Here is a 12751-nt window from a genome sequence, read left to right on the forward strand (position 1 = left end):
AATTCCAGTTCTGAGTATTTACCTGAAGACAATGGAGATACTAATTCGAACAGATACATGCACCCCCGTATTTATTGGAGCAGTATTTACTATAGCCAAGACATAGAAGCAACATGAGTGCCCCATCAACAGACGGATAAAGATGTGCCATATGTATATTAATGGAATATTAGAAAAATTTAGTTTTAAATATATTTTAAGTGTAAAGTTTAGTGGCAATTTAGTGTGTTCACCTTCTTGTGAAGCCATCACCATTATCCATATCCAAAACTATTTTTATCATCCCATACTAAACTTTTGTACCCATTAAACACTAACTCTCCATTCCTTCCTTCCTGATCAGCCTCTGATGACCACTGTTGTACTTTTTATCTCTATGAATCTGACAATTTTAGGTAATTCATATAAGTGGAATTTTATAGTATTCATCCTTTTGTATCAGGCTTATTTTACTTAGTAGGTTCAGAGTTCATTTATGTTGTAGTATATGTATCACGTTTTCATTTACTTTTGAGGCTCAGTAATATTCCATTGTATGTTTATACCACATTTTATTTACCCATTGATCTGTCAGTGGACATTGAGATTGTTAGCATGATCCAAATGACAATTTTGCCGAAGGATATTTTTTAAAACATAGCATGCTACTTTCTGACACTCATGGAAAAATTCATCATGTAATAATAGCCATTGAAGTTGTGATAAAAATTAATGAGTGATGGCTTGTCCAGTATCATTTTAAGTTGTATTGTAAAACCATAGTAATTTTTAAATTTTGGTACTGGTGTGTGAATAGACTGTGATTACTAGCAGAGAATAAAGAATAGAGACAAATGCAAACCAATCCAGGAACCTAGTATAGGGTGAGGGTAGCATTTCCTATAAGAAAATAAATGGTTTTTTGACAGCTAGGCTCTATTTGGAGAAAAATATTTTTTATTATTTTTTAAGATATGTATTTATTTATGAGAGACACACAGAGGCAGAGACACAGGCAGAGGGAGAAGCAGGCTCCATGCAGGGAGCCTGATGTGGGACTTGAACCCGGGACTCCAGGATCACGCCCTGAGCCAAAGGTAGACTCTCAACCACTGAGCCACCCAGGCGTCCCATATTTGGGGAAAAATTAAATTGAATTCCCATTTCATCCCTATACAAAAATAATTTCCAGATGGGTGACATATTTAAATGCAAGTAAATGAAACCATTAAAGTACTGGTGAAAACTTGGGGAAGATTAAATATTTTCATTTTATATGTAAAATGAGCAAGATCTCTCTGAACATGACATAAACCCTAGACATTAAAAAAATCTTTAACTACATAAAAATGAAAAATGTATGACATGAAATACCATAAACTCAAAAAACCAATGACAGATTGGTCAAAATATTTTTATCATAGGAGACAGTTTCAGTAAATCAATTTGAAGAATGGAAACCCAATACTAGTCAAAAGTTAGGGAACCAGGGATGCCTTGGGTGGCTCAGTGGTTGAGCGTCTGCCTTTGGCTCAGGTGTTGATCCTAGGGTCCTGGGCTCAAATCCTGCATCGGGAGCCTGCTTCTCCCTCTACCTATGTCTCTGCCTCTCTTTCTGTGTCTTTCATGAATAAATGAATAAAATCTTAAAAATAAGTTAGGAAACCAGAACATGGACAGGAAGAAAATAAAAACTGAGGGCAGTCCGGATGGCTCAGCGGTTTAGTGCTGCCTTCCGCCCAGGTTACAGGGCGTGATCTTGGAGTCCTGCGTCAGGCTCCCTGCATGAAGCCTGCTTCTCCCTCTGCCTGTGTCTCTGCCGATCTCTCTCTCTCTCTCTGTGTCTCTCATGAATAAATAAAATTAAAAAAAAAAAACCTGAAACATATGAAAAGATGTTTAGCCGCACTTTGAGACAGGTAGATTAAAATGAGATCATTTTTAATTTGTTGCTTGATAAAGATACAAAAGTGGTAATACACTGTGCTGTTGAAGCTGTACAAAAGCAAGTCATTAAGCACTGTGATGGGGGATTATAAATGGGTATAGCTTCTTTGGAGAAAAGTTTGGCAGTGTCTACATTCAAAATTTTAAATGCTCAACATTCTCTAACACAGCATTATTTTTGAAATAGAATTTTTAAAATAATCTAAATGGTTATAGAGGAAGAAGCAAAAAATAATATGTAAGATAATAGGTATTTTGAGCAGTCTGAATTATTGGATTTTCTTTTTTAGTTGGGCCTAAAAATTATATATACATGTTATGAAAGTATTTAAAGAATCCTGAAATAAATAAGAAAGTTATAATATTCTACATGTATTTCTGTAGTTTTTCCTCCATAATACCCTGTGGACATCATTCCTTGTTCCTAATATTTTTTGAAGGATAATAGACTCATTTATGTTGATTTAGCCATTATAAATACCTAATAAATGAAACTTGTCAAGAATATTCCATCTCAGATAATTAATATGAGTGAACTACTGCACAAATAACTAGCTATACTTTAACTGATTTGATTCAGTATATGTATTTTCATTATAAAATGACACAAGTGGTTTTTCCAGTAACAATTCAGTATTGTACATAGTGTAATTTAAGTCAAAATGCTTTAGGAACTTGAAGTTTAACATTTTGGTTTTGTTTCTCTCAAAAAAAGGTAATATTTCCTTAGGCATCAGACTTTTAGAGACCGTGAGCAGAGCAAAAAACCAGAAAGGATCTGAGCTCGTCAACGAACCATCTAATATACTTCATACTCTTTTTTCTGATGGTGGTCCTGTGGTTCTCAACTTACATATATTGCTAAAAATCTAGATTGTTTATTTCATAGCAGACTAAAAGCAAATCAGCAGGTAAAGAGGTGCCAGAGGGCAGGACCCTGAAAGCAGAGTCTATAAGGGAAGAACTCGACAAGGTTTACCCTGGGGTACTGCGGCTGATGAGCCTTAAAAATGACTTATTTACCAAGAACCTTTTATTTATTTTGTTTTTAAAAAATAAGATCGGGAAAATGAGCACTACATTTTAGGAAGATTTTTCCAATGGTAGATCGTAATTAAAGGTCTTTGGCACTTAAATCTTAGTTATTTCAAAAATCTATTTGTATTTCCTCATATGGTGTTGAGTACATGGTGAATGAAATATTCATCATTGTGAAATAATTGGACTATTACCACAACATTAAAATGTACCATCTTCTTAATATTACTATGAAGTATATAGAATGTTTTCAGTGATTATTAACTCTAAGCTCTCAGAATGCTACCACTTAATTTTTTTACATTAGTTTATGTTGTTTTGTCTTCCTTTTTCTTTACCATCTTTGTCACATTATCACTTTTCTTCACCATGTGTTTCTGTACATTTGTATTCACTCTAATTTTACCTCCCATTGATCTTAGGTGTTAATAAAATATTCAGCTCTTTTGTCAGGGCATGGTTTTAATGACAGATGATAATCAAATAAGGTCGATTTTTTTTCTTTTTTTAAAACACAAATTAGTATAAAGTGTACTATTTTTTTTAATGTATGAGCATGGGTCATTGTATTCAATATCCTTAAAATTGAGTTGTCATTGAAACTGTTACTGTTTTTTTTTTTTTTAGGAGTAGTGAAGAAGTTCTTACTGCAGAAGATTGTGAAAATGTCTACCATTTGGTTTATTCAGCTCACCGGCCGGTAGCAGTAGCAGCTGGGGAATTTCTCTACAAAAAGTAAACCTACATTTTTGTTATTTTCTAAAGTATACTTTTATGACAGTAATTTATTATACCATATTCAATACTAAAATATATATAGTTCATTTAAAAAAATTATTCAGTTCTGGTCAAATACAAACTTTCATATTATACTATTTCCTTTAAAGGTTTCAATTCTCTAATTTTCTTGATTTTTAGAAGTTAAATATTTAATGAGAAATGTCTTTTTTTTTCTTTTTTTGAGAAATGTCTTTTAATAGTTAAAATATATAAAAACAAAATATATAAAACTATCTGTATATGATGTTGACTTTTTCCTAATTTTTCATTCTTTTATCTAATGTCAGCTTCCAGTTATTGCCCCATTATATTATTTAGTCTTACGCCTGTTATTGCTTTGCTTTAGAAAATACTAAGATGTTTTGCTTCAAGTGTTTGATACAGTTTGACCTAAGAATCCCCAAAATCCTATAGTCATTTTTTTTTTAATTTTTATTTATTTATGCTAGTCACACAGAGAGAAAGAGAGAGAGGCAGATACACAGGCAGAGGGAGAAGCAGGCTCCATGCACCAGGAGCCCGATGTGGGATTCGATCCCGGGTCTCCAGGATCGCGCCCTGGGCCAAAGGCAGGCGCCAAACCGCTGCGCCACCCAGGGATCCCCCTACAGTCATTTTTACGTTGCTATAACACCTCAGATTAAGTCGTGTGGATAGCCGTGTGAATATCTGACCATAGAAAACATTCAACAAATGTTATGTAATGGCTTTTAAGAAGACTAGCTTGAGCCATGTGGACTAAACTATATCTTTGTAAGATTTTATTAAAATGCCTGTTTGGGAGGGGAAAGCATTTATTAGAAAAAGTACATGCTGTACAATGTTCATACTCCAGTTTTCTATTCACTGCTGTCCAATGATAGTTTTTTGTTATTTATTAGGAAAAACCACCATGATACCCATAGAAAGAGGCTACTAAATTCAGACTTTGAGATAATTGTGCAAGGAGGATAGAAGGAAAATACGTGTTCAGTTTTAAAGAGCTGAATATTTATGTAGATTTATGTGCATAAATGGTATGGGCTAGTGTGATACCTTTATAAAAGGAAATGGCCACCTAAGATGTAATTTTTAAAAGAAGAATCCATAACTTCATAAAATTAACCTGAGAAGTTAATTTAAGAGGTCTTAGAAGTACCATTAAGTATAAAATAAAAAAATGTTTATAGCAATTATTTACTTGGGTATCATGTTGGAGCATACTCTACCTACCCAGGTCACATTTACTCTCCTTTGTTAGATGCTTAAATAATGAATCCAAACAGTTTTTAAAATTAGGAAATATGATTTTTTTTTGTTTTAAAAGTAATTATTTTCATTGGTCATAGGCTCTTCAGTCGTAGAGATCCAGAGGAGGATGGAATGATGAAAAGAAGGGGACGACAAGGTCCAAATGCCAACCTTGTTAAGACATTGGTTTTTTTCTTTCTGGAAAGTGAGGTTAGTTGATGTGTTGTACATTTTATACTTATGTTAAAAACAAATTGGAGGAGTTGAAATGATGTACATCTGAAAATCTTCCATGTATCACAGTAAATCTTGGATATAGAATAGAGTTGTGCCCATTGCACAAAATAAAAAAAAAAAACTTCCTACTTTTAGTAAGATGTTCAAATAAAGGATTTATGTATAGTACCAAGAGTATGAATTTTGGAGTCAGAAAGACCTGGTTACCAACTGGGCTTTTCTAATTTATTATTTGTGTAACTGGTTTAGTTACTTAATTTTTCTAAGCCTCATTTTCCTTGTAGAAATGTGGGTAATAATTTTTTAGGTAATATTGAACTAATCCATGTAAAAATTCTTTTTATTTATTCATGTAAAACTCTTAATACAGACCTTGCACTTTTTTCTCAGTATTTGGTACCTGCTTTATTATTTTTGTTATAGAAAGGGATTTAGATTTAGCATCTGCTCTTTTAGGTCTCCCTCAGATTGATAATCTGCCTGTTACCAGAATTTCAGAGGATATAACATACATTTTTGGCGTTCATATTATGTATTATTCAGTTACATTTTAGGGTCTTTAGATTTTTTTATTTTTTCTGTATTTAGAAATACATTTGGTTTTTGCATATTGACTTCATCTTTAACTTTACTAAACTCCCTTATTTTAGTAAATTTTAAATAGATTCCTTGGGATTCTCTGTTATTTGCAGATAACAATAGGTTTACTTCTTCCTTTACTACATTTATGCCATTTTTCCCCTGGCCTTATTGAACTAGTAAGGACATCCAGGAAGATGTTGAATAGAAGTGGTGAGAGTAGACATCTTGGGATTGTTCCTGATCTTAAGGGGAAAAATATCCAGTATTTGTATATTCTGTTATTAGTTATAGGTTACATGTAGTTGTTTATGTTTAGGATGTTTACTTCTATACCTTTTGCTGAGTTTTATCATCCATCTAACAAGAATGGATGTTGAATTCTCTCCAGTGCTTTTCCTGAGATGATTATTTTATTGTATCTTTCATTATGTTACTATTTGAATTATGTTGGTTTTTTGAATGTTGAACCAACCTTGAATTCCTAGCATAAAACCTAATTAGTCATGATCTATTTATTATCCTTTTTATATATTGCTGGTATCACTTTGCTAGTTTTTTGAGGATATTCCCTATTCCCTCTATGTTCATGTTAGTGTTGGTCTATGTATTTTTTTATTTGTAATGTCTTTGATAGGTTTTGGTATCATTGTAATGATAGTCTCCTTAATTTGGGAAGCTGTAGGGTCTGTTAAGCGAAGAGAAATAATATGCTTTATGTTGAACTGATAAGTACACATTTTTTATGTTAAAGTACCCATTATCATTTCCATTATATTAAATTCATAGTGTATGAATTGGTTAACTGAATGTGGTTAACTTATATTGCATCCAAATAGGCACTAAATATACATGCATATACTCTTTTCAGAATTAATTTTATTAGCTTTTGTAACGACTGTTATGACAACTGTTTAATGATACTACCTAACTAGGTTTACTTAGCAAGCTCAGGCAGATTCTTTGTCCTTTTTTTCATTTGACCTCAAAAACCAGATAGCTGTTTGAGTTTGTACATGGTGCCATCAAAGCTTCCATTCTTTTGAGTTTAGACTAGTATGCTATTTGTCTAAGAGCACATTGCTCTTTTTAAATTTTAGTTGCATGAGCATGCAGCATACCTTGTGGATAGCATGTGGGACTGTGCTACCGAGCTACTGAAAGACTGGGAATGTATGAATAGCTTGTTGCTGGAGGAGCCACTTAGTGGAGAAGAAGGTAAGTGGGTGTTTAATTATGGTATTTTTTGTTGTCTAGTCAGTTTTGAAAATAGATTTTACTTATTCCATTTGTTTAACTTTAATAGTAAAACGTAATTGAGTGCTTGCTTCAGCAGCACATATACTAAAAAGTAATTGAGAGGCACCTGGGTGGCTCACTCGGGCGTCTGACTCTTGATTTCAGTGTGGGTCATGAACTCAGGGTCATGAGATTGGGCACTGCGCTGGGCACAGAATCTGCTTGAGATTCTCACCCCCTCCCTTTCTCTCTGCCCCTCCCTTTGTCTCTGCCCCTCCCCTGCTTGGGTGTTCTCTAAGTAAATAAATAAATCTTTTAAAAAAAGTAATTGAAAATCTTTGAATAATTTTGTTTTCGAATTTTGTACATGAATATTATAATAAAGAAAGATGTAGTTGCTATCAACATCGAATTAAATTTTTTTTCGATATATGTCTTCATACTTTCTTTGGGTAAATGGAGGACCAATGGTACACAGATTTGTACTGTTGAGTAAAGTTTAACTAGTTCTAATCCTTTCTGTGATGCAGTAATGGGATTTTCTTTATTACATTTGGTCAGTTTCTATCAAAGACAAAAGGATTGTTATGTAATACTTATAAGTGGCGTATAGGGAAAAGATATAGGTTAATTCTTTATGATTTTTTTTCAGCACTAACAGACAGACAAGAGAGTGCTCTGATTGAGATAATGCTTTGTACCATTAGACAAGCAGCTGAATGTCATCCTCCTGTGGGAAGAGGGACAGGAAAAAGGGTATGTTGGTATAGTTTCAGTATTCTAAAGTATGTTTCTCCTTTTTTGATACCATTTAAAATATTCTTGGTTGTAACTATAGAGCCAAGTATTTGAATCTTAACGTTTTGATTTTCAAAACAAAATCTTTACTAATACATATGTGTTAGAAGTAAATTTTAAAGCATTAGCAATTTGGGAAATATGAGTTCCTTCTATGAGATACTTTGTTACTACAGGAGATAAAGTGACTGTCTTGTATTTTGCTTTATTTATAGATTTGCTTTTTTTCTTTGAATAAAAATTAGACATTAAAACATCATTCATTAAAATTAAGAAATCCATATTTCTTTGGATTATATTGTAGTGCATCACTGCGAAGTTCACATATATTTGCATTATAGACTAAAAATCCACAGCCTTTTAAACTTTTTTGATCACAAGGCACAAAAATACATGTTTTGTTACATATATAACATGTATAACTGAAACAAAACTTGTTCAAACAATACAGTATGTGACAATTCTATTTTGTTTTCTGTTTTTTTTCCTTCTTTTTCTAATTGATGATAGAATTCATGCTATCATGAGTGAATTCGTGTTGAATTCATAACCCATGGATCATGGCCCACACTTAAGAGTGGGCTGAAATGCTACTTAATCCCATTATTATATAAGCTTCTAAACTACACTTCCTATTCCTAACTGCTCTTTATTTGTCTAATGGTAGATTTGATTAGTCTAATTGAGTATTGATCTTGTCTCTAGAAATATTCATAGTTTTTTGTTGTTATTTTAGGTGGTTTTTAAAAAAATATTGTGCAAATTACTCTCTGTCATTCTTGGGTTTCAAGTTTTATAGTAAAAATTTTAGTATCCATCATTTAAAATATAGTTTCATTACTTACTTTGTATGTCTTAGCTTAAACTTTGAGCACCTACCAATGTTAATAGGTTTAATAAATACTTGAAAGCATTGTGTTACTTCAGGTGCTGACAGCAAAGGAGAAGAAGACCCAGTTGGATGACAGGACAAAAATCACTGAACTTTTTGCTGTGGCCCTTCCTCAGTTATTAGCTAAGGTAAGTTTGTATAATAGAAGAGTATTTGCAAGAAATTGCAGATTTTGTTTGGAAATGTCAAACATTTTTATCATGTTTACTTAACATTATTGTGATATTTTGACATGATTTTTTTTTTATTTCAAAGTACTCCGTAGATGCAGAAAAGGTGACTAACTTGTTGCAGTTGCCTCAGTATTTTGATTTGGAGATATATACCACTGGACGATTAGAAAAGGTATAGTGTATTCTCTGTATAAAAACACCTTGAAGAAAAACTAGCATTTTAGTTCATCTTCTAACCCTGTTTGTGTATATTTTTGGAACTTCTAATGTTAAAGGAAACTACTACATTTTATATATCTTCTTCATTTTTTATAAGTTGGATTTGTAGTGAGGCTTCCCTCTGATTCATGGCATAGCCATGCTCTCATTCCTAGCCAGTATGTGACTATATCTGAGAGATTTATGGAGATTGAAGGTAGATAACTGGCTAATAACAGTAAAACAAAAACAGGTAATGTTTATTGAATACTTTTACTACGTTCCAGCAACTATTATAATTTCTTTGTATTAAAATTCTCAACAAAAGCCTATGAGGTAGGTAATATTATTCCCATTAAAGCTGAGGATAGAAGTATGGGTGGGTCAGTTTATTTACGATAAGTAGGAAAATACATCAAAATATATGCCCTACTTGTTGTAGAGTTACTATTTTTTAAGCTTTTCACTGCAATAGTGTAGTCTTTCTGTCCCTATTATGTACCTTAGTTTTTTTTTAATGAAAAATAACTTTGATTTTGCAGCATTTGGATGCCTTATTACGACAGATCCGGAATATCGTAGAGAAGCACACAGATACAGATGTTTTGGAAGCATGTTCTAAAACTTACCATGCACTCTGTAATGAAGAGTTCACAATCTTCAACAGGGTAGATATTTCAAGAAGTCAACTGATAGATGAGTTGGCAGATAAATTTAACCGGCTTCTTGAAGATTTTCTGCAAGAGGTATATATTACAAGTATTTTGTCAGTTGGGTCCCTCTCCTTCAGTAACTGAATTAGTCACACCAGTCCTGGTGATAGTCCCAGCAGTACGTTGAAAAATTTCAGACTTTGTCTTTGATTCATCATGCTACTGTTAATCCTCCACCAAAATGGTAAGGTGGTAAGAATCTGTGACTTGGAGAAGTTGAAAGCGAAACTAATATCCGTTTCCCTCTGTTTTTTTCAATTTTAAAGAAATTTCAGAAGTTACCAGGGTTTTGCTGAACTAGAGGCTATTAGGCAACATGGTATAAATGGAACAGAAAAGGAGAGCTAGACTATGACCATATAGCTTCAAAAAGTAGGCTGTTTCTTAGTGTTAGTAAGGAAAGGTAATTAATGATCTTTCATACTGTAAAGCCTTGATAAATTGGTGTTATAGTCCCTGTTGATTTTGGGGTTTCCGATGTTCTATTTCCAAAGAAAGTACAGCATTCAAAAACACTTCTAGGATTTTTTAAAACTTTTATCTTTTCTGGAAATATGTACTTAAAACAATTTAATTGACGTGTATAAAGTGAAGTCATAATTCTCATATCACTGCATTTAGCCTTTTCCACATCAATTTTGTCATTAATGTTGCAGAAGTCATATGGACTTTGTAATTTTTCAGTTTTCTTGTTTAACACCTATTTCTGTAGCTTTCTTCTTTTTTCTTTTTTTTCTTTCTTTTGTGTGTGTAACATTCCATGCTTACTAAGTTTTGCTTAACTGGAGGTTTGTGCAAATAAGTTAATGGACAGCGATCACATTCTTAAAAAATTTAATGGCCCTACTCTTGGCTATATATGATTGTGATTAGTACGAGTTAATTTAAAATCAAGCAATGGCTTAAGTTTAATTATGCTGAAAAATCAAAGTTTAGAAATAAGCATTTTTTGGGAGACTTGGGGTCTAGTACAGTATGTTTGATAGTGTTTAAAAAATTTATGTTTCATGCAGTAAGACTCATAGAATTTTCAAAAATTTAAGTTACTCTCAATTGGAAAATTGATACCCAGGGATCGGTGGCTCAGCGGTTCAGCGCCTGCCTTCGGCCTAGGGCATGATGCTGGAGTCCCAGGATTGAGTCCCACATCAGGCTACCTGCATGGAACCTGCTTCTCCCTCTGCCTGTGTCTCTGCCTGCACCTCTGCGTGTGTGTGTGTGTGTGTGTGTGTCTCATGAATAAATAAATAAAATCTTAAAAAAAAGAAATTTGATGCCCAGAAAGGACTACCACATATCTAGTCTTTATTCAGAAGGTTTTTCCCAGATTGTTATTGGTCTGATATATCTTTGTTGAGCACTATTTTGTTCATTTAGGTTTTATCTTTTAGGTCTTTATGATCTCTCACTTGTCCTTTACTATATTTTTCTGTATTGTCCTAATGCATTTTTTACTATGAAAGTAAATGTCTTCATAGGTTAGTGTCAGGATTACTTTAAGGGAGAGAGGAGATTGTCATTCAGTGTTTCTCTCTTGGGTGTAATGTACCCATGATAACAACTCTGTTGACTCATTACTTGGGCCATATTACTTTAAATTTGGACAGATGTAGGTATTGAATGGCAAAGTTAATTTGTGGTGTTAAGTGATTCTTCTCAAGGTGGTATCATCAATGTGATAGCCTAAGATTTTTCACTTTGGTGGTTATTGAGATTTAATATTGTATATAATTAATTTTCATAGGGCGAAGAACCTGATGAAGATGATGCATATCAGGTATTGTCAACATTGAAGAGAATCACTGCTTTTCATAAGTAAGTTCAATTTTAAGGTTTCTGATTCCTTGCATGTTTTAGGGTTATAATATTATTAGATTCTGGTAGATTTCTTGTGCTTTTATGTAAAAAGTAGTTGATAGAGTCATGTTTTGAATTGGGGAATAATTGACAAATTATCAACCAGCATACTTTTTAAAAAATACAATTTTGTTGTTGTTATGGGTGCATGTTACAGAGTTTTCTATATTTACTTTGATAGCATTTTGTTGACGTTCAAGTCCAGAATAAAAGTGATTAAGCTTAACTTTTAAATATAACTTATTCTTTTTTACAGTGCCCATGATCTTTCAAAGTGGGATTTGTTTGCTTGTAATTACAAACTTTTGAAAACCGGAATTGAAAATGGAGACATGCCTGAGCAGGTTTTTATTTATTTTCAAGTTACATATTTAACTTTGAGAATGAAGACTTGTGACTTTTTAATTTTAACTGCATTATCTTGCTTCTTTTTACAGATTGTTATTCATGCACTGCAGTGTACTCACTATGTAATCCTTTGGCAGCTTGCAAAGATCACTGAAAGCAGCTCTACGAAGGTTTGTGGTGGGCCCGTGGAGTTCTTTTTACATTAAATATCATTAACATTTTTCTGCAAACTCTTAATAAGATCGATTATTTCAGTAAAGTCTTGCTTATTTCTAAATTACCATTTAGACATGTGTACCATTAGAAAGTTTTGTTTGTAGTTTGATGTATATTCAATGAAAGAACATTAATGTATATTTCAAGGTCTGATTTTAAATTTAAAAAATTTCGCATTTTAAGGTGGCATAATTAATATATTTCCATATACTGAAAAGTATTGAGAACATAATAGAAATACAGATTTTGTAAATTATGATGAAGGGCTTTTGAAACGAGCATACAGGGATGCCTGGGTGACTCAATGGTTGAGCGTCTGCCGTTGTCTCAGGACGTGATCCCGGGGTATTAGGAGGATCAAGTCTGCATTGGGCTCCCTTCAGGGAGCCTGTGTCTCTGCCTCTTTCTCTGTCTCTCATGAATAAATAAATAAAATCTTAAAAAAATAAGTATATAGCTATTGGATTATATAAATGGATGATAACAAGACAGCTACCTCTAGATCTGCATATGCCCAGTATTGTTTT

The 12751-nt window shown here is 32.9% G+C and overlaps 1 protein-coding gene across 18 annotated transcripts in view; it reads left to right on the forward strand.

Moving 5' to 3' along the window:
• STAG2 (stromal antigen 2) overlaps window positions 1–12751 on the forward strand; it is a 137264-nt gene that overhangs the window by 90942 nt on the left and 33571 nt on the right. For all 18 annotated transcript variants that reach the window (XM_035711645.2, XM_035711644.2, XM_025431078.3 and 15 more), the window contains 10 exons: window positions 3592–3699; window positions 5073–5184; window positions 6891–7008; window positions 7682–7785; window positions 8755–8847; window positions 8975–9064; window positions 9633–9836; window positions 11548–11618; window positions 11917–12004; window positions 12098–12178. In XM_035711645.2, the coding sequence (XP_035567538.1) occupies window positions 3592–3699; window positions 5073–5184; window positions 6891–7008; window positions 7682–7785; window positions 8755–8847; window positions 8975–9064; window positions 9633–9836; window positions 11548–11618; window positions 11917–12004; window positions 12098–12178 (1069 nt within the window). The remainder of the gene's footprint in view (window positions 1–3591; window positions 3700–5072; window positions 5185–6890; window positions 7009–7681; window positions 7786–8754; window positions 8848–8974; window positions 9065–9632; window positions 9837–11547; window positions 11619–11916; window positions 12005–12097; window positions 12179–12751) is intronic.

The sequence above is a fragment of the Canis lupus genome, chromosome X (genome assembly GCF_003254725.2).
Source record: "Canis lupus dingo isolate Sandy chromosome X, ASM325472v2, whole genome shotgun sequence".
Lineage (NCBI taxonomy): Eukaryota > Metazoa > Chordata > Mammalia > Carnivora > Canidae > Canis > Canis lupus.